At 30.4% G+C, this 23,902-nt stretch overlaps 1 protein-coding gene across 1 annotated transcript in view; it reads left to right on the plus strand.

Moving 5' to 3' along the window:
- Positions 1-15,459, plus strand: part of vg (transcription factor vestigial) — a 128,165-nt gene extending 112,706 nt beyond the window's left edge. Inside the window, exon 8 of the mRNA XM_088200497.1 lies at positions 15,291-15,459. Within this exon, the coding sequence (XP_088056623.1) occupies positions 15,291-15,316 (26 nt within the window). The 3' untranslated portion in view covers positions 15,317-15,459. The remainder of the gene's footprint in view (positions 1-15,290) is intronic.
- Positions 15,460-23,902: the final 8,443 nt, after the last annotated feature.

A 23,902-nucleotide genomic window follows, 5' to 3' on the forward strand; every position in this document is an offset into this window, starting at 1 on the left:
ATAAAATTTTCTTAATGTAATATGTGTATTTTAACTAAAGTGCTATTAAGAAATCACTGATAACTTATCAGTCTTCGCATTTTTTTCGCAAATAAAGTTTAAAAAAATATTCTAATTTATTTGACAGATGTTATTTACATTTTACCGAAGATCTTATGTCAACTGAGGTTGAACTTCCCTGAATACAGTCGATACATTCGGTCAAAATTCAAAAACAAAGTACTTTCTGTTAAATGTTCGGCGGACGAGGCCCCGCCGGTCGTCGCGCTCTCGTCGTGGTCATAGCATTGCCGCTAGAGTGCCACCAGATAAATTGTTTAATCCCTTACAGTTGTTATTAAATTATAAAATCGCTTAAATTGCATTTTCAAATACAATCCAATATCATAAAAAAAGATTAAAAGATACCTCTTATTTACTTGATATAACCAATATGTTCTAATTATCTCAGAATTTTCTATAGATTATTCTATGCTTTTTGAGATATTACGTTTTACTTATTTATGCAATTGCTTTTCTTTTTGAATACTTAATTAATTAGTATTGACATGTGTAATAATTAAAAATAAAATAACGTTTTAAGGTGAAATGTTAGTTTTTACAACATTATTTTTTAATGGCCATCCATAAAATTTCACCTTGAAGTCATTAAAATATTATGACAGGTGAAAAACGAGCGACAGTTATTACTAATATTTTATTGAAAATTAAATAATAACTGACGGCTTTATGGTTATTATGAAATGCAAGCGACATTAGCAAACTGGCAACAAATGAGGCCAAAAATCTAAACAATCCAATAAAAACAACAATAAATGTTACACGAACGCACGTGGAAATCTATTAAAAATATATGCGTTTTTAATTGATCCAGCCTTGAGTTCCTTATCGTAGTACAGTACATATGAAAAGTATAAAAATATTATCATAATTCGATCTAAGACTTTTACGATCGTAAAATATTAATATTATTGTTTGATGGTGCTCTAACAGGATATGAGTGAGAATAGTTTCGTGTAATTAATTTATATATTTTTTTTAATATTGGGTAATTAAGTTTAGTTCGGTGTGGTAAAGAGTAATGACCGGAAGATGTGGCGTTCATATTATTGTTGATTTTGGAGAAATGTATCCATTTTATCGCTTTCCCCGAATCAAATTCTGTTTTATATATTTTATTGAAGCGTCACCGCGCTACCTGACTTTTTACGGCCTTTGTCAAACCTAAAACAATAAAACGCGCTTTATGGCTAGCCAACAATCCCAACTATGTGAATTGATGATTATCAACTTTTTACGGCGACTACGGCTCGTCATCTTTAAACGCTCGCCCGAAAGCTCTAATTGCTTGCCTTCCAGTTAGTTCCCTTTTCTAATTTATATATTCACGTTCACCATTGTGCCTCGATTAAATTTATGATTCCCAAGCCAATGTTGAATCAACAGACGAAATATATTTGTGTTATAATTTTACCATTATATAAATATATCATTCTCATGCGTTCGTTTTGAAACATATTCATTTTTATAACATAATTTGTTTTAATTCAACTCGAGACTCATAATTTATGCTTATGATTCTGAATTTATATACGCGTGTTTGTAATTGTTGACTTTAAATTCTAGCGTAGATTTATTATGTGGTTTTACAGTAGCCAAATTCTTTGTTTGTAACGTGATACTGAAGATTTAAATTTTGATAGACATATTATTGCGCCAAGGCGATTATTACTTCTCAAGATTTTTTTTATTTTAATATCTTTAAAGATTAGATCTTTTAAAATCATCTTTTTATATATTTAATTATAGAAACTCGTATTTTTTTCCTTCTTAAGTTATACATGATGTAGGATTGTAGGTAGTTTAATGAGTTGATCCTGAAGAATATTTAATACAATTAAATATATTATATATAAAAAGACAAGTATTTTTTATTAATATCAGCTTAGCTTATAAAATAGAGATCTCAATTAAGGAGCAAAATATTCGAATCGATAATGGACGGAACGATAAAAAAATATATTATCGATTAGATCGATAATGTAAAAATAAATAATAACGATAAATGAAATTTATCGTTTGATCGATATTACCGTTCGTGTAATCGATAACAACGTTTTTTATCGATTAATATCGTTTAATATAAATAATATCGTTTAATATTACTATAAATATTGTTTAATTTTGTACAACCTTAAAAATTACTTTCGTTTTAATAAAAAAAAATTTTTTTAAATTTTTTTATTAAATTATTATTATTACAAAATTATCTGAAATTACCAGTTATTATTTGAAATGGCCAGAACATTAAATAATAAAAATATTACTTTATCTTTAAAGCCTAAAAATCACAAATATTAAAATTTCAAAAAATTCCTCTTATTTTAATCACTTTTTAATGTGCATTGGTGCATTCACAGCAAGATAAGTCTTTAATCAGTTTCTGTATCTGCCTCTGATTCTGTGTAACTTGCACTGATAGTCTTTGAAGGACCAATTCTTACAACATCATCTTTTGAGTCTGAATCTAGAGCATACACAATTCTTTGTAACTTTTTTTTAAGTTATCGGTAAGCTTCATAAGATTCTCATGTCGTCTGGACGAAGTACCGTTATAAGAAATAGCATGCTTTATCTCTTTCTTCGTTGCGTGCGACACCCCTCCTACTTTTATTTCTAGGGGATCGACGTCAGTTTTGGATTGTTAAATGAATAAATTTGATTAACCTACAATACCACTAACTTCATTTTATAATTTTGCTACTTATGTATCTGATTTTTTTAATTTTGCACAGAATTTCAAAGTTTTTTTAAATAAATTTAATTATTGAAATCATTATTAAATGTGTTCCTACTATTGTTGTTTCCAAAAGCAATAAAATATTTGTATTTAATATAAGAAAAGAGCATTATTATATAATAAAAATAAAATGGTGAATATTTCTTTAGAAGCGCAGGGTAACACCCCCTCGGTGTATGGCTGAGAGGCAAATAATAGTGGATTCTAATTAGAATGTAACGGTAAACCGTCGAGCTCGATAGGGAATCTTATGATGCTATCTTTGAACTTTTCTAGGAGTCACATTCAGTGTTGCGGGAGTCCTTACTTGCTGCACTGGATGCAGAACCAGCACGACTTCTTGGAGTTAAAAATGATGGTCCATTCTCCTCATCATCCTTTTCTCCGACAGCTAACTCTTCAACAATAGGAATTCCAATGTTGTATTTAATGATACGGACTCGACTGTGATTCAGTTGTATGTAGAGGATCTTCTCAACATTTGACGGGGCAAACCTTATACTCAGAGATGTTACAAGGTTTCCTCTAGCAGAAAAACCCCGTTCATTTTTCTGGCCATTTTCTGGCTTCAGCCGCCAACAACGGGAAGATCCTGTTGTAGTTTTTCCACCATGTCAATACATCAATTTTATAAGGTCTGGGATAAATCTTGAAGGAGTCCCACTGGCGATTTTGTCCGATTTAGAGTCTCATGCCGAGCTTTTTCAGCCACCAACTGATCCATGAAATCCATGTCGTCGAGGGCAGGAGTTGATGCCAGTCCGATATGCTGCCTTGTTGGAATTTCCTGTTCAACCTCTTGAGACGATGGATGTGTCAAGAAATCTTTTTAGAGTGGACTCTTCCTTGTTGAACTGAGTAAGATGTAATCCCATATAATACGAGTAAAGTTGATTGGCCATACGTACATGGTGCTCTCAGTACTAGGTTTCGGCAAAACTCGTTTCATTTGTCTCTGAAATTCAGTGATGAATTCTTTCGTGAGTTGTTGTGTCAGAAGCGAGCACTTTTCCAAGATTAGAGAAATGGGAATATTTTCTGAGCGGTCAGTGAATCATCAGCAGAAAGCGCCTCACTCACATCTTAACTTTTTTTAGTACCAGGACTAGTTCAGCTATAAACATGAGGTCAAAGGGCGCATAATTTCGCGCGCCATTGGTTAACATTGTTTTATATTCCTGCCAAATAACGCTTAAACAAATGATAATATAGTTCATTATCGATCACTATCGTTTGAGATCGATAATTGAAAAATTCATTATCGTGCATGATCGATATCGGACGATAATCGATAATGAAAATTTATCGTTATCAAACATTATCGTTCATTATCGATCATTATCGTTACTCAATCGATACGAAACGGAGACTTCGATCCTTAATCTCAACTATACGACATCATAAATTATTGGAATATTGAGTAGTAGAGCTAAAAATATTCGCAGTTTCGAGTAGTTTTAGTTTTACTAAAAATTATTTTTTAATAATTAAAATAAATCACATTATTCAATTTTTTAAGAAAACGAGCTTATTGTAAATTTTAAAATACATATCTTAAAAATATCAACGTATTAAATGTCTTGTATTTTAAATTGGTGCTTAACTTTGTTTTGATTGTTCCTGCCGTTAAGTAGCGGTTGATGTTGAATTAAGCATTAGGAGGATTTAAACAATACGTTATTTTTGGAATGTATGCAAGTATTTAAAATGTTTTTCATATTACCTGGACATACTTGGTTCTCATAAGAGGTAAAATCATGCTAAATTAAGGTTAATGAATTACGTATAAAAAAGGTGTGTCTTCAACACTGAATCAGAACTCATCAGAATATTATTTAAAATTCCACCCTTAGAAAATAAACTTATGTACTATGTCACGCACAACATAATATGCAAAATATTTCATTAAAAATGAGTATGAATACTATTAAAATAGCTCCTTAATATTAGAATATTGAATATTTGAGCTGGAATCTCTTTTTAAGGACTATTTGAATAGGTTACCTTTAAATGGAAATTATTCTATTTAATTAAAACGGCAATTCTAAGATTGTTTAATCAGGATTATGCAAGTGCTATGAATATACACGATTGCAAATAAAGATACGTACGTATCTTCTCAATCTGTACATCCGATAACCAACCAGTTTTCAGCATTGAAAAAAAGGAAATCGAAGGTTAGTGTTGAAATCGTTGCTTTGGCGACATGCGCAGGTGAATTGATAAATTATGGCGCAACGTCACCTTTGAATGGCTTAAGGACATTGCGTGAATTCCTCCGCGAAAAGCAACACAAAGACCACTGTCAAAAATTACGATAAATCAAGTCAAAGGGTTAAGCAATCATTTACTGAGAAATCTTTATACTGTCGGTATTCGGAGATAAGACTTAGTATTGAGCACTAGTTTCTTATCTACTCGTGGATAATATATCTACGGTGACGATGAGCATTTAAATTATTATTTAATTGTGGCCGCCACTTGGGTATCGCTGGTCGACTACCGGTATACCTACTACGAATATTTCGGCATCCACAATCTCCAAGAGCTATCGGAAACCAATAATTTACCATGTTTATTTCCCGCCACGGGATGACACAGGACTGGTCTTCTTGGTGCGCGGATTTTTGTTGACTTCTTCATACGGTGTCGGTACTCGTGTTAATGCCAACTGCAAGAATTTCAACGATCCAATGCACGGGCGCATAACGACCCTTTGAAGAGGTGTTTATATGCGCATTCTGCTAAATTGACAAGATACAGGAATATGACCCCAGCGGCGACATCCTCCATGTGTTTCTAAAATTCACACTATATGAATAATATCGTTCATATTTAAAATTGTTTTAAAGAAATAAATATGTGTTTTAATTAATGTAGATTTAATTTTAAAAACAAGAATTTTATTTATTTATTTATAAATTAACGTAATGCATGCACTAACACCATTTTTGACACTTTCACAAATCGTTCTTGATCATATTTAAATATTAAGCAGTCTTATTGGTTAAAAAAATTTGCTTCTTATTAAATTAATAAGCAAGTACTTTAATTTGAGATTGTATAAGTTCGGCAACGGTGGTTCACTACCTGTTCGCTCGGAGATGATATTTTGGGCACGCGTCTTTGTGAGTTCACATTTTTTCGTTATTAGTATTGTCACGATAATTCCAATTTTAGAATTAATTAATATTAACAAGGAGATGCATAAATAGTTTTCGGGTTTTAAGGTCGAAGGGATGTGACTTTGCAGCTTGATTTATTTTTATTTTTATTTTAATTTAAAATACCACATATACGAGTATATATAAATAAAAAAAGTAACTGCAATTATCAGATGGTGAATCTAAATAGCTGGTCTTGCAAGTCAGAGAATCTTTGCTGATGTGTCTAGTTGAATTACATCTCAAACAACTAGTTTATTTCAAATTCATTATCTGAGGTCGGTTTTTACTTTTTTATGAATATATTCTTGCTATGTTTTTTCCAGAGTTGAGCCCCTCTCCCCCTCCCTCTCGGCAGGCCTGCCTATAGTAGATTTAAAAACTACAATGAGCCAAAATTATTATCTCAGCACTTCACTATTGAAATTTGTTAATTTATCAGTTAAATAATTTATGATTAAAAAAAACATTTCTACAATGCGTCAGAAATAATAAAGGACCTATGTAAGATATTTATTTTAATTCAAGTACCGATAATATCAAAGCATAGAGTATTTTGGTACCCAAGAAAGTGATGCTGAAAAATTGCATCTATTTGCGGAATTGTCATATATTATTCATATATCGTACTTATAAAATAGATAACTGAAACATTTTCCATTTTTCTTACATACCTAAATTACTTCAAAAATCTTATTTAGAATTTTATTGCAGTATTCTAACATGCAGTTTCTTATCGAAATTGCAATATAAAGGAGAGATCTCTAACTCCCTCAAATTTTTCTAATGTGGTAGAAACAAACGGCAAATCGTCACCTGTGGTAGTACGGATTCAACTGATAAAAAAGTCACATATTAATTTTATCTTCATTACCCTTTCGGAAGTTTTCGGGATTAAATATCAATATAATTGCAATTAAGAATTTCCATTTTGTATGTGCAATCTCGAAATATTTTAGCACTGCATATCATGGGTTTACATTTACATAACCACTGATGCTAAAAAGTAATTCAATATTGAATGATTAGCACTGTCTTCATCATGAAACTAAAATTTCGTTTGTGTTTTCATCTAAACAGATTATTGTTTGGCTTTGTCAAAGTGCAAGGCAAAAAGCAACTGAAATTAAAAAAATAGACCAGATTAGAAAGTACCTGCTGTTTTGATTAGATTTACATTTAGCATTTCTTAAGTATTTTTATTTTACTCAGTAGTATACATGTATTATATATATATATATGGAGTATTTGGGGAAGTTGCTTTTGTATTTACATAACTTATACGATTCGATGAATATGTAACGATAACATTATCATAACACATTGCCATTTTATAATCGGTGGCGAAAAGAGGAAGCTCATTTTTTGCGACAAAAACAATTGCTCGATTGTATTATACATTGGTATCGATGGGGTCGATAGTGAAATACAATGGTCGATTGTGTTGTAGAAATGTCCGGTTTGTGTCTGAATAATCGGAAGAGAGGTGCCGTTCGCCACATGTGACCATTTTTACACAAAGCTGCAGTTTCCACAACTTATCGAGAAATAATCGAAAAGAATTTTCTAATACATTGTATCGCATACTTGGGTATCCATCATAGATCGTATCTGATCTCACAGATTTCATGCATATTTTTCATAGTTACCTACAAGAACGCGCGATAAAATCTCGTAAACTGATACTAAACATCTTTGTTTTTTTCTCTTTCATTACAGGTAGCCAGAACCGATAATGCCCGAAAACAAGTCATGAACTGCCGTTTAAGTAACGCGTCAGAATTTTTACTCTCAGCGGCGGTGGCCGTTTAATTAATTCGTTAATTCTGTGAGAAAGAATTTCGTTACGCGCTTATCAGCACTGTGTATATGTTTTCAATGAATATGCATCGATTTTATTAAACAGTTGTTTAAATCATTATTCATGGGATATTTCGCGCAATTAATAAGATCGTACATTCCTAACGAAATCTCACGTTCATGTCATGATTTTTTTCAACCAAAAAGGCAACTTGTTTTTATTGATCTCAATGAATAAATTAAGTCATTATCTGATTAAATATCGTTTTAATATCTACCGATTTTTTTATATTGATCTGAACATGATGTTTTTCTTATAGAGAATATGAATAATCGATACATTTTGACATACAATTTTAGTGGATGATTCCCGTATTTCATTCCTTATGAATTATATGACAATCAAATCTGTTTTCTTCAGCTAAAATATTATACTACGTAATCATTATTACATGAAGAGTTAATTTTATCATATGATAAAAGATATAGATGTGGATTAAATCCAAACAATAATTCCAAAAATAAACTTGAGAATCCGTGAAGTCCCACTTCGACCTATATTTCATTGAGTTGTATGTTTATGATGCAAGTGAGACGTCACCAGATGTCTCGACCGGGTCCCGTTTTGCACCCGTATGGCAGGCATCTCATAGCAAGGCAAAACGAAAAGGGAAAAAGTCGCAGATGTGGACGAGGATGTTATATAGTAGTCGAGGACGGTAGCGGTGCATTTGCAATAATTTGCATAACTCGCTTGATTTTTTCCTCTCAATTCTCGCCGCTGCTGCAAAACGAACGAGAAACGAGATCGCTTTAAATTCAATGACCAATTTGCTAAACGCTTGGCAAAACGGACATTGATTGCGTTTATTTTCATTAAGCGCGACAAATCACCTTAGCTGAAATGTAAACAGGTGGGAATGTATTTTTAGCTAGATATTTATCAATGGTTTATTTTATATATGTATGTAGATCAAGCAATTAATATACGAGTAAACATTAATTATTTAAACGCTTTATAATGCATTACATTGCAGCAGCTTAAAAGTGTCTAATTTATCATATAAATCAGATTAATATAACTTTTTGACAAAGAAATGTTATTAAGTGTAAGCTTTAGAGTGCCCTAGAGCAGAGATGGCTCATGGGTTCCGAACTTCCGACTTCCGAGGGTGCTAGGAGAAACGCTTTTGGGGTCGCAAAATTCAATGAAATTTATTTAACAAAAAATATAAAGCTTTTATTTAAGCAGTAAAATCGCAACATCAAAATATATTATCAAAATTTATATTTATTTCTGTGACAATATCAGGGGCGAACAGGAGACACAAACGAACACCAATAATCGCCAGATGGAGTACCAAGCGACGCGACGCAGATTGCGTACTCTCTCAGTATCTTACCAACTGCCGGACAATCAACGCGTGATAAGAATGATGTGTTCATGGAATGGCTGATGAATTGCGATTTCTAATATAGATTCGAACATAAAATAAATCATGAGTTCTTTGCTAAGCATTGTTTCATGAAATTATGTGGTTTATTCGGACTTTTAATAAGCGCAAGTCTCACAAAGAAGTTTATTTCAACTACGTTGACGATTTAAATTGCGATTATTTTAAGCAAAATAGGGATTATAAATGAAAATAGTTTGCACCCACTGCCCTAGAGAGTGATCGCGACCCTTATTCTTATCCATTGCGTCAGCGTGCGACGCTCCTCTTGCACGAGCCATCCAGATTTTCGTTTATTTGAATAATGTTCATTATGCCGCATTGGAGAAACCTATGAAGTCATGTTGGTCAAATTTATAATAAAGAAAAATGAACACTGCCTTTGCGAAACTAAGTTTTTTGGCATATATTTTTATTATTAATATTATTAAAGGCTCTAAGTATATTGTATTTTAATGGTTTTTAGTCATTCTTTTAGTATTATAGAAGAAGCGAAAAATCTCATTTTGAGGTTGAAAGTTGCAAAGATATAAAACTGGCATCAGAATTTAACAATTGAAATAAAGTGATTTTTCATTACAAATGAAGTATACACAGGCGATAAAATAACTAACCTATTTTTGCGTGGGGTCAAAAAGACAAGATGACCATTTAGGATGTTCATGAAGATCAAAAATACGGCAATATTAAGTGTCTTAATTTTTAGATCTAAAAATTCATAAATGTTAGATAAAATACCGTAGCAAAAAACAGGTTTCACTAAAAGATTTGGCAACAGATCTATGGTCTAGCCATCACCCTTTTCGCACAAAAAACATTTTTTGTTAAAAATTTTCAATTAAAAAACAAGATAGAAATTTATGATATATTAAAAACAAAACCTTATTGGGAATGCAAATAGTAAAGTTTGTCACTGCTTAATAAACCTGAACTTCTGTAAAAAATTAAAAGCAATAGGTAATGACTTATTAGTTAAATTTTCATAAAAATATATTTTATGGATTTTGAGGGTTGAAGTTGATGTTTGATTTTCACATGATAACTGTCGCAATTTTTGTCAGATTTCCATAAAACTATTTTTTTTAATAACCTTGTAAATATCTCAGCTACGATTGTTCGATAGCTTGATCAGTCATATTGTTTCAAAATAGCGGCCATTTTCAAAAAAAGTTTTTAAAAGTCGTCAATTGTAACTGTGTAAATGATTAGAACCCAGAACTATGTATATAATTTAAACGTATGTTTGTCAATTTATTTATCATAATTAAATAAATGTTCGAGTAATTTTTATTTATTTTATATAAATTTTTGTATACATTGAATAATATTTTCTACAGTTGACCTTCTTCAAGAGATTTTCTACATTATTTTGTTTCCAATCTATTTTTTTAATAATTTATCAAAATAAAATTTTTAATTAATAAGAGTTATTCAGATAGATTATTCAGATAGCGCTAAAGCTATCTATAATTATATATATAGACTTGGAAACGTGCTGTTTGTTTTTATTCAACTAAAATTTACGACTAAAAATCAGTCTAAAACGTCACGCCGATGTGAAAATACGGTTAATTATCGCGCTCGACAAGAAATCGGCATCTTTTGGGGGTAGCATGCCTATCATAAGAACATAAAGCAATTTATTATAGCTAAAATTCATCCGTGCGTGCAGGGGGATGTGCTAAACATGTGTCGGTCCTCATTAAGCGTTCTAAATGTCCTTTTTTCACAAAACACTTCCTCTTGAAGCACTCCTAGACCGCTCGTCTGGGAACTCAGGGAAGTACAGTAACACTTTTTCGCAAAACACACGTGGCTATCCGGTGTTTACCAAATGGTGAACTCTAAAGGGTATCACTTTACCAATAACGGTAGTAGTGAGATGTGCCCTTTTTCGGTCATTCTGACTTATGGCTTTTCTCATGTTCTGTTTACAACTGTAACGCCCATTTATGACGTGTGAGATTAATGAGTATTATATGAAAAAATATAGATGTGTGTGTATTTCGGAGAGGTATTAATTATCAACTTTCTCACGATGTTTGGTGCGAAATTTAGTAGCAAGCTAATTAATTAAAATATACTACTTACATTTTAGCAATAGTTGAAAGAGCAAGAATATATTTTATGTGGTATTATGTTGTTCGCTCTGTCATGTAATATTTTGTTTTGAATGCTTTGATGTCAACACTTTGATGTTCAAAACCGCAAAAGGCACAATGTTTTTAACTCGAAAAAAACTACTCGCTTATGTATCGCAATCATTCTGTTATTATGTCTAGATAATGTTTCTAGATACTAAATAATATTTATTTTAAGATTTATTTATTTTAGTGATCACGAATCGGTGATTAATTTACGTTCGTGCTAACACGTCCCGTTGTCAAAAATTTTCGTTCAACCTATTTCTGTATCGTCAACGTGTATGTACGTCTTTCCGTAAGAAACACGAAAGCGAACTTGAATCTCCCCTGAAGGACAGCATCCTGTGAACTTTCCTCTCGCGTTTACCAGCACAAAAAGAATTTCCTCGGTTCGTGAGCATCGCGTGCTTTCGTCGGTGCAAGTCAACGAAGAATTTCAACTAATAGTAATTCATTCCACGTCGTTCCGAATCATTACTCTTTTATGATGTATGGAATTATTTTGACGGCTCTGGCAGCCAACTCTTTCGCCGAGCTAATGTGGAACAGACGTCATCTTTGTGTGCCGGCTTAATGGGGCTTTTCCTATCAAGCAGGGTCAGTGCGGAGGAAACGCTCGACCTTGATGTATTACAGGAAATTCGAACATTTCTCTTGGAGAAAAACCGAGATAATTATTCACAATTTAAAATATGCCCTATTTGAGAATGTGTTTGTTTGTTTGTCGGTCGGCGATTCTAAGAAGCGCGAGTAAAAAATATTGAAATAGAAATATGCGCTTCTGTGGCAATTCTGGTATTTGTCAAACAAATTCCAGAAACGTTTTAAATTAAAATCGTACGAGATTAATTTTGATGTGTCATTTTAATACTAATATTTTACACCATATAACCACATAAATTATATTTATTGTGTTCCAAAGCTAAAGCGTTCAATATTGATAACAATTACTTTTCTACGTCCACAATATATATATATATATATATATATATATATATATATATATATATATATATATATATATATATATATATATATATATATATATATATATATATATATATATATATATATTGTTACCAACTTAAATCCCTGCAGTACAATGGGATACCAAAATTTCACTTGAAGTATTTTGCTTATATATTATTTTATGCTTCATAATATATTATTTAAATAGTTTTTAGATTATTTAGCTTCCAATATCTATATACATACAACTTTTTAATAGTATCGTTTAATAGGCATTAAGAATCTATAAATTGCTAATTTTATTTGTGTCATCCATTTCTAATTTTTAACCACATATAATAAATTATCTATACTTTAAACAGACAGTAAATGTGTATGTCTGTCTGTCACAGTAACTTCTCCCAGGTGGTAAACAGTAGTGACGTGACATTTTCTCGTGTCATTCTGACTGCCATTTTTATGTCAAGTATACTATTTTTAAATTTCAACTTTTGAATTGATAGTTGAGCTGAACAGCGTCGTGCTGACATCCGATTACGTGCTACTGCAATACGTGAAGATGTATGGAAATAAATTTGTTATAACAATATGAATAAAATTAATTATTAATAATAAAGAATGAGTTCAAATTTAGCCAGGGCAAAACTGAGTAATAAAGTTTGTGGTACATAAATGAAAATTTTATAATCCCGATGGAACTGGAATCTTTTTTTATTCTATTTTTTCAATCATAGCTAATGATCCATGAATTCTTAGCAAAAATCAGTTATTCATTGGTCTTATTTCCCTACATTTTCCTGCACTGTCTGTTTGGTATAATATTTTCAACAATCTATTCATTAAATTGTTTTGTTATTTTTTTCTGCAATTTTACAACAAATTATAATTATAATTTTTTTTTTATAAATATTTGTGTCGTAATTAAATTATTTTTTTATAACAAGAATTTCTTATATTATTTTTTAATGCAGCACATGGGTGTAAATAAGTTGTAAAAAAGCTATTAATTTACTTACTATCCTTAAAAAAAATAAAGATTGCTTAACTGCATCACAAAAAAATAGAAAATACAAAAGAATCTGAAAATTTAAAGAATACGCGTTAGTATTTTCTATAGAATAATTTATAAATTCTACAAAAGAGCAAAAAATTTCTGTGCCAAACTATGGCTGAGAAATGCATCTAAATTTATTGCTTTGATACTCATATCTTAGAATAAAATTTTACAAACTTAATAAATAAAAAATCAAGTAATGTAGATATATGTAAATAGTATTAAATAAAAGGAGTTGAATTAAAGTACCAAAAAAATTATTAAAAAAAATGTATACCTACTATATTTTTATTGATTAACTCCTAACAAAAATTGAATTACATATTTTTTTGTATTTTCTGTTTTATTTTATTTTAAAGAATGTATAAAGAAGGAATTAAAGAAATTTATTATTACTTATATTAAAATAAATACTCATTCTTTAAGAATCAGATTATAACATAATATTAAAATTATAGATATTTTTAAGCAACATATTTAAAACAGATATTGTATGTAGCAAAAGTAAACACTGCATTAAAAAATCTTAAGTGTTGATTAAATCATACATAAAAATTAAACGGAAAATATCCTTTTCTTTTTTGAAAAGATTAAATAGTCTCCATATCGAAAGCCAAATAATTAAAATTCATTTTAAATGCAAGAATTATCATGCTTGCAGAAAATAAATACAAGAAAAAGTTTATTTCGATAGTTCATCTAAACAAGATTATATTTAACATTTAATTTTATTGTGTACAAAATAAAAAATGTATTAATCCGATACAAATATTATGAAATATTAAGGGGTAGCAGATATTATTAGCAAATAAGTAAGGCAGAAATGTCCAGATTATTTTTTTTAAAGTACTTTTAAAAAAGTCAATATTTGTCAGATTTGATCAAAAAATATCCATGATCGATCAGATATTTTTGTACGATCAACCATTGAATGATAAAGATGCTGTATATTTTATTTTAAAATAATTAAAAGTTTGCTAAAAAATATTTTAGAACTTCGATCTTCTTTTATGACTATCGATCATAAAAATTCATCAATATATACGTATTACTATTTTTTAATGTTTCTTTATAATTTTAAAATTTACGTAATAAATTATTACTAAAATAAGTAAATTAACCAAACAAAGTACTCAATACATTATTTATAACACATAACCTAGTTCAAAAAGTAAAGCTTGCAATGATGTTGTATTTTATAAGAACTGCCAAATCGATTATGAAATGTGAGATTAATATTATTATATTTCATAAAATTAAAAAATGTAAGATCATTATTTTATTACTTAAGCATCAAGAAATAAAAATGTAAATAAATAAAGTTGTAAATTATTATCCAAATTTAATACTTTATTTATTTCTTTATTTAGCACTATTAATTTATTTTAATCGTACACCAGTGTGAAATAAAACAGTACAATTTAGTACATAAACATACAAATATATATTATAATTATAAAATATATAATTACGTATCCAGATTACAGTCGAAACGAAATGAGTTTGTTCCATTTGGTTTGGGGATAATTGACGGTGCGTCTCACCGCCTATTTGGCGTCTCGACGCCAGTCGGTTCGAACGACGATTTTTCACTTGTAGGCGTCATTACCGACGCCGACGAGCGTCGACAGTCACCTGTCATTAACGACTCTTCGCCCGTGAAATATTCCCGTACAATTAGAACTACAACTCTTCGAGGGTAACTTGTCTATAGACTGCCATTCAACGCCGGAGAACAAAATGACCCTTTCAGCTCGACGGAGACGTTGCGTTAATCAAAACGTGCCCGAAATACATCCGTTTGCTTACGAAATAATCATAGAATAATTAAATATAGAAAATAATCTAATACATGTGTGCATCGTATTCTATTATACTAATTCTAGTTTATAATTTTGTTTTCAGATCAATGGCAACAACAGAGAATGTAGAAAATGAATACAGTGCGTGAGTATGAGGAATGGATTGGAGTTAAACATGGAATAAGAAAAAAAATTAGCTTGTAAAATGTATATTATGTATCTATAATAATTCTATACATTAAATATTTGTAAATAAATTTTTAAATGTAAAACTGTTTTATTTATTTATCCGAGTGAGATATTAAAATAACTCATCTGAGTCCTTAATTTAGTTACTTAGGGTTGATTTTTTTGAGGGGATTAAAAGTAAGTTGACGCGAAGAGAGAAGCGGCTACAATCATCTCCTACTCGATAGTTAGTAAAATAGTATTTAATTAAATATTATTATTTTAATTAATCATTGATTACTTTTATAATCGTAAAAGTTTTTGTATTTTATAAAATATGCATAGCACATTTCTGTGCAAATTACTGATCAGTAAGGGCGTTAAAAAATGTTTAATTGAATATTACATTCTTTTTGATCAGGGGCGTCATTTTAGCTTTTTCAAATCACCAGAATTAAGATCATCTGCGATTGAATTATTCAGCGAAATTGATGTAACATTTTAAATATATAATTTTATCGAATTTGTAATATATACAATAGGTAATAATGTTTGGAACGAACTCGGATCTGTATCGGCGTTTGTTATATGCAGATTTACATTTAAATTAAACAATTAAAAATAAATTAACCGTGATGGAATTATTGAACTGATTAAAATAAGCGTTAAACAATAATAAAGGGTGGGCCTTTCCAACATTTTGTTTCGTTCAATGATCGAATTCTGCGAATTTCAGTCATAGTTGACACCACCGATAAACATTCTATTCACGAATGTTTTTCAAATGCGTAAAAAGCATTTTTTGTTGAGAAGAAACGTCTCATTGTTTGTTGAGAGAAAACAAATTTAATTGTGTTATGGTCCATGTGTATTAAATAAGGTTCGTGCTAATATTTGGTTCAAACACTGCATTGTAGACATACTCCGCAAGATCCATGGTTCGATAAGTAAGACTACGAGTGATGTAACGGGAACAACCAGGAACAAACATAATCTTTTCTGATAAGACAGAAGACTAATAAGAACACTAAAATAGACGTTAGTCAACTTTTATGTTGTATAGCGTCTATTTAAAAGTTGAAATTCGATCGTAAGACATTGTTTAAGGTTGTTTGATTTTTTTTGACAATGCCAGACTGAAAAAGTCTGGGGTTCTGTAATTTATATTAAATTTTTAATTACTAGATGTCACCAAGCATATGGAACCGTTTTTTTATTATTAACGTATATTTTATAATAAATGATAAATGATTCACTGCGAATATTTAAACCGATTGTCAGTTCAGAAACTTCCGGTCTTACCTAAGGGAGTCTGTAATGAAATCTGTTATAAAAATATAAATCTTGCATCCCTGGACAACAAAAAGTGCCAAGAATCAGAATCTCTAATTAATATCATCATTAAAGGGTGTCGTATCAGTGTTGATTGTTTGCTTGATACAAACTAGAAGTAACTGAATTAATATTTAAATAATCTCTATCTCAGATGTCATATTAAGACAATATTTTAATCATATGTAAGTACATTACATTAATTATATCATTAAGGCGTTGTTTTAGAACTTTCAACCGCAACAACTTTCGCGAAGATTAAATCAGAGATGTGCTGACAGTCGACGTTTTCCCACACAACCATGCGACATCTTCGTCATACATGTATGTTTTCATTGTTTTTAATACACGAACGTCGTATAACTATTTTTTACTCTTAAGAGTTATTTTTTCAACACCAATCACCTCGGCAATAAAGTGTGTAGGTGTCATAACGCGCCAGCTACCGTGAAATTATCCGTCTGGATGTGAATGTGTAAGGGCCCGATATGATATATTTTTATCTCAGTGCGAGTGCATAGAAATAAATATTTTGACTGGCGCTCAAATATAATTCATATTCAAGTTCAACGAAATATACGGCCGGCTATAAATAAATTGAGATTTACCGTGACTGCCGCGCGTGAAATACGACCGCCTTTTTTTCACCTCAATAAAAACCAACATAATCAACATAGTTAGGGGGGTGCTCATTGACTATATAAATAAGATGACTAAAATAATAATAATCAGCATGATATATCAGTGTTATGGAGCCATCGCTTATCGTTTGATAGGCGGTGAGATAAAATCCCACTGAAATTGATGAAAATCTTAATTTTATTATTTTCGGTGAGGAATTTCTTAATATATGGTGAATTAAAATCTAAAATTATTAGTACAATAACGCCAATTGCGAATAAAAGATCTATAATATAATAAAAAAAAAACAAGATTTCACCATAAAAATATAATGTAATTTTTGCGCCGATTTTCCCATTAGGTCTCGTTCCTAAAACACACTCCCACTTATGATTCTGATTAATTATAATATACATAGTAGTATACCTAGTACGTTTGAACCTCACTGCTTTTTAACTCTAAACTATATCTTGAATAGTAATACAACTGAAAACAGTATTTTCTTTGTGACAACTATTGCAAAATTTCAGTAGTGTTTTTTTTAAAAACGACGAAAGATATTCTACTAATAATAAAATCATAAGATTTTCCGCCAACTCAGGATTATTATTTTTTCCATCACGCATAATTTTACGTGTATCACTCAATATCCATATATCATTTCGGTGGAAGTGAGATGCCCGTTTTAATTTTAATATTCGGCACTAACGACGTCCGTTTGTCATTCGTGATAGAAAACGTCTTCATCGTCTCGTTTGGGGATTAAAAATTGGATGTGCAACGTTTTGATTCGGCGCAGTGGAAACGTCCGGGGATTTATGAGTCGTGATTTATGCTCGAGCAAGAAAAACCGTCAAAATACGTTTATCCTTTTATATATGATAAAAGGAAGCGCGCCAAGTCTTAATCTTAGGCGTTATGTTTCATTGAAATGGAATATAATATTAGTGAATCTCCTTCATTGCAGATATTTTTCTAGTCATCATTACTATTTTGAATACGTAAAAAGTATATTGTTTTATTGTTTATGTGTAATAGTGAATGTCTATTACCAATGATACACATTTTACACATATAAATACTTTTTATAATAATATTACAACTTACAATAAGTAAGAATCGAATGAAGCATATCAATACCGAATATTGGCCAATAGGAGAAGTCAAAAATACCCGACAAAAGCCATAAAATTGTGTCGGCACCGTCGCAGTGAGAACGCTCGGTAATACTGAACTTTTGCGCAAGCTCTAGAATTTTTGTGCTTGATTCTGATTTAATTAATGTCTTAAGTCAGTCGTTATCCAGACCGCTCACGACCTTCCGTATCTTTTGTAACTATCATTGAGCTTTTTTTAAATATTTATACGATTTGTACTACTAAGTGCTCAATAATATTTTTTTAATATGCAATAATAGTATATGTGAAGGTTTTTTTGATTCATATTTATTTTATATATATTCTAAGGCAATGGTGTTGGCAATTGTGTTCGCACGAGCATCACATAATCCCACACATTCTCCCATACAGCCACATGTCGCAATAAACTCCGCCGCATCGACCTATCAAAGGACGAAAGCTCAAAACAAACAGTCCCCGCTTCAGTTTGGAGGAAACGTCACCATTACTTCCTGCGACTTGATTTATCTGCGTCGTGCAGACATTACCATGTGCTGGCTTAACCGGTATTACCAACGCATTAATTCACATCATCGCTGCTCATTTCACATAACATACGTTATCCGATCGCGTCCTTTTTATTTCGTCTCGCCGACTCGGATCGTTCATCATACACACCCCGTCTGGCACAAACAGAAGAAATTAATTGCACGTAATGGGCAATATTCAACCAGTCTTCGGCCCTCATGCTTTAATATCCCGATGACAAAAAAACAGCCTCGGGCTATATAGCAAAAGTGTCATAAACGAGCCTTAATGGGAAGCGTAATGAGGGCTGTCAGCCCTTGACCATGCGGGCTCATTTAAGGATTGATATCAGGTGATTATAACATTATTACAAATCAATTAAGAGCGCAGGTTGCGCTTGATTTAATTTACTTTTAATGGCGGTTATTACAGCAAAAGTGAAAAAGACTAGTATAGTTACATGGACATATTAAGGAGCAACCTTCAGCATTCGTATTAACGATTAAAAGTCAAAGCACCGTTTGCCCGTCAGACAATTAATTTTCGTTGAATTAGGTGAACCAACCGCATATTAATATTATTTGGAATGCGAACGTCGTTTAATATAATAGATTGGGATGATAGTTTCACCGGTTCTCAAAATTTGCCTTATACTTTATTAAACATTGTTTTATACGGTGTCTATATTATTTAATATAAAACCCTTTTTTGAGCTATATAATATCGATGCATATAGAAAATCTAATTGGCGGTTTGACTAAAGTACAGGATAATAAATAAAAATAGCAAAAGTAAAATATGGGTTAATGTAAGATTCGACCTCATAACTTTAAATTATATTACCCTCTTAGCTTCAAAGCACCAAAGCGCTATTTTTCCTGAAAAACTGTAAGATCATATGCTAAAGGAGATAAACAAAAGCTCTCACGTCTTGATATTTTATTCATTAAAATGCTTAAATTTGACTGAATAAATAAAAAATTGTGTATTGCTCGTTTAATGAAATTGTTTAATGAAAAAATACAATATTGCTAAGAATTATTTTGTTGAAAATATTTTTTTTTTCAATACATATAAGATTTTCCCTATGAACTGAAGTAGCTTATTTTTAATAAATTTTCGATACCTAATATGTCCGAACTAGCTCGACGATTAATCATCACGATATTCATCCGTAAGATTAGGAAAATCTAGATAAATATGTGATCAGTAAATCGATCAGAATTATAATTATATCGTATTTACTTATTCTGATCTAACACTACGGTTCATATGAGATTCAAACCCTGGTCTTTCGATTTGGGTAGGCGCTTATGCTCAAGGTAAAATTAAGCAAGTGTTACGCGTACCAAACTTAAATATTGTAAATCAAAAATAAAAATGTATATCTCTACATATCAGTCGCGGGCAGTGAGATACTTTCCCTCTCGATCGCTCGCGTGTTAAATGACGAGAGTAAGTGAGAGATAAGGGCATGCGATCCGCACTCCCTTATCTCTCACTCACTCTCGCACTTAACCCGCGAGCGATCGAGAGGGAAAGTATTTCACCGCCCGCGATAATTATTCACTTTTTTAATTAAAAAAATATTTTTGGCTAACCATATATGCAGTTATCTATTAACAAAAAATATTTATACAATTGGTACTTACGTAAATATGGGAAAATTTAATACCTTTATTTAAATAGTTATTACTCCCTCACGTCTTATATATTTCAAGCAGAGAATTGACATCTGAAATAAAAAGAAAATTATATGTAACTTAAGAATATATACTTTTTGCTCTTTCTGTAGAACTATAAATAAAAGTATTACTTTTTTTACATCTAAATTTAAAAATATTATAAATACTCATAATATTTTAATATTAATATTATTTTTTAATTTAAAAGTTAAAAACTACTTTTATTTATAGCTTCACCATTAAACTATAAATAAAAAAAATCCAAGCCAATCTTAATTAAAAAATTTAAAATAAATTATAGTTTTAGAACTTTCATTAGGTTAAGTTTAAAATACAAACTAAGCTAACTCATCTCTCTGAAGAAAATAAGCAGAAGAATAAGTAAGTATAGACAGACATCACATCTCACAGTTTGTCTGCATTTTGATATTACACCATGTTTTAAAAATATGATAGCTATCCTTACCGACATTATTATGGATTTCTAATATAAGAGGGCTGATCAAAGTATTTTCAAACCGAATTTTGGTCAACAGGCGAGCTCAAAAACAAATTTAACTTCTCAGAAGGCAAAAATTCACGTCAAAAGCAACGATGTTATTGCTTTTGGCGCATATTTTTGACTTCTGGGAAGGGATAATTGTTTTTTGTGTCCTCTTATTGGTCGAAATTCGGTTTGGATGTGCTTTATTCGATTCTCACTCGTAATATTGTTACATTAAGTCTTAATATAAATGCTTGATCATCGAGCGTTTTTACTGCGATGGTACGATTTTATTGCTTTTTACCTGAACTGTAAATTCACTATATGGCAACACTACTAATTATTATATTAATATTATGAATATGTATTTTTAATGCCTAATTAAAATATTTCACATGATATATGATTTCAGAAAATATGTTGCAATGGTTGATAATTTTTATATTTATTTGTAGAGTCGAAAAGGTTGAGTCATACCTATTATTATTTAATCAAGAAATTATATTAAGATGTTAAAAAATACATAAAATGCAATTTTTGTCATGAGGCCCGGAATCATTGTTTTAACCAGTAAGACAGACATTAATAATGAAAGCGACAAGATTTCTAAAACCATATTAATTTTAACCCTTATTAAGTATTATTCAATAGGCATTATTTTGTCATAGCGTAGTCTTAATTAAAACTATTTTTGCATTCGTCCAGGTTTATGTTAGAAATCATATAGAAGTGTTGACACCTTTTCACTTGGGAAAAGTAGAGAACAAAAAGCAGAGAGAGACTTTGACACATACTCATGCATTTATAAAATTTGAGTTTCTTAATTTATATCGTGTCAGAGGGATCGGAATAAGTGATTTTTGTATAATTTTAATTCCGATAGATCATCTTAGATTACGTTTTTCTATATTTTGTTTAATCTCTCGCGCATTAATATCGTGATTATTAATTAAAATTAAAATAAGCTACGTCTTTCATAATCATCTATTAGTTGCATGATTTAATAATAGTTTATAATTATTTAAATAAATGTCACAGATTTAAAGTCTTGCTACTTACTTAGTAGTTGTTAATTGTGTTTACGCTTGTTTAAGTCGCGGGGAATCGAGATGTTTGCTATCGATATAGACATAGCGAAAAAATATGTTTATATACATATTTGTAAAAAACATACTAATTAATTTATTATGAAAAAACAATTGAAATATTCGTGCTATATTTATTTATTATTTATAGCAACAACAAAAAAAAATACAAATTCAATTATATTTTTCAAAACAATTTTTTTTAAATATATAAAATACATATTTTATTAGTCCGGATAGTCTATTTCTAATTTTTATAATGAATATTCCTAGCATTGAGAACACTCGCTCGCTTTCCGTTGACGTTGGCTTAATTGTGAGTAAAGATTTTGGTTGCAATATCCTAAATTCATTTTTTCGACTATATTTATTATTTTTTATCGGAAAAATATTCAGGTGGTTTGATAGTTGTTTGTTTAATTCTTCTTCGCTTGTCAACGTCTGTATATGAAATCGTCATCAGTATTATTTTTATTAATTATTTCTGAATCCGATTACGAAATATCTAAATGAGAAAAAAGTCCTTCTAGTAAATTTTCTCGTTATTCAAAAATATTTTTGAGAGCAACTTCGAAAATAGTTTTTATTAGCAACATAATCTTGTATAAAAAAATGTAATACACCAACGAGCTGCTCATTTCTTCTTTTATTAATTTTTGACTTGGGCTGCAAAGATTTTTAGTGATGTTTATTAATTTCTGACAACTTTTCAGTAGATTAAATGAAAATTTCTAAATACTTTTTCAGTTGAAAGTGTCAACACATAATCCTTAATTGTGACGCATTCAATTAACACTTGTCATTTTGCGTCAAGCGAATGCTTTAGCTTTTTCTTTGCTTTCTCTAGCCAATATTCTGTTTACTGGCCTGATTTGTTGAGGCTTTTTATCCTAATCGTACTTTGCATAAAGAATAGTCCGTAAGTTCTGTTAAACTTTAAACTTTTTAAATGTTGCTCTATTGATTATTTCTTTTTATTGGAATTTTCAGTTATTTACTTTTCTTTTATCAATTGTCGATCATATATATTGATATTTACAGCTTAACTTCCTTTTCTCACTCATTCTAGTTTCACCTTTTTTTGAGTAGTTAGAAGTTTTTGTAACATTTATAGTTAGGGGTTGCCTTTCATGCGGTATATTAAATATTTTTGTTAACATATGATATTGCTTCCTCCAATTGTTCTCGATTTTTTAACGGAATATTGCAGCTAGTTTGATCATTTAGCATCTGCCTGAACATTTCATAGTTTGTTATTTAATTATAATTAATTACAATTTAAAAGGAATATATTAAAACTATAATAAAATAATAAATAAATAAAAAAACATAAAATGTGAATACAACAAAAACACAATAATTTCACGTTCAACTCGAACTATCAGATAATTTTATATTATTAGACTACATCAAAAAAATAGTGTCATGAAACTATTTTTGTGCATACAAAAAATTAACTATTAACTTAGAGCCATCACCGTTGTTTAAATATATTCAATTCCATTATAGTTTCTGACTGTGTATTAAATTCGCACTCGTTTCATCCCGTTACGTTTTTAATCAACAGCGTGCCTATCGTTTATTTGACAACCTATATAAATACCTATTGTATAATATATATTGGAAAACGAGCGTTTGTCAAACTGCAAAGCGGGTAATTGAATATTGAACAACGCCACTCGTTTCATCTACCT

The sequence above is a fragment of the Plectrocnemia conspersa genome, unplaced genomic scaffold, assembly GCF_051122295.1.
Source record: "Plectrocnemia conspersa isolate PC_06_02 unplaced genomic scaffold, ASM5112229v1 ptg000012l, whole genome shotgun sequence".
NCBI lineage: Eukaryota > Metazoa > Arthropoda > Insecta > Trichoptera > Polycentropodidae > Plectrocnemia > Plectrocnemia conspersa.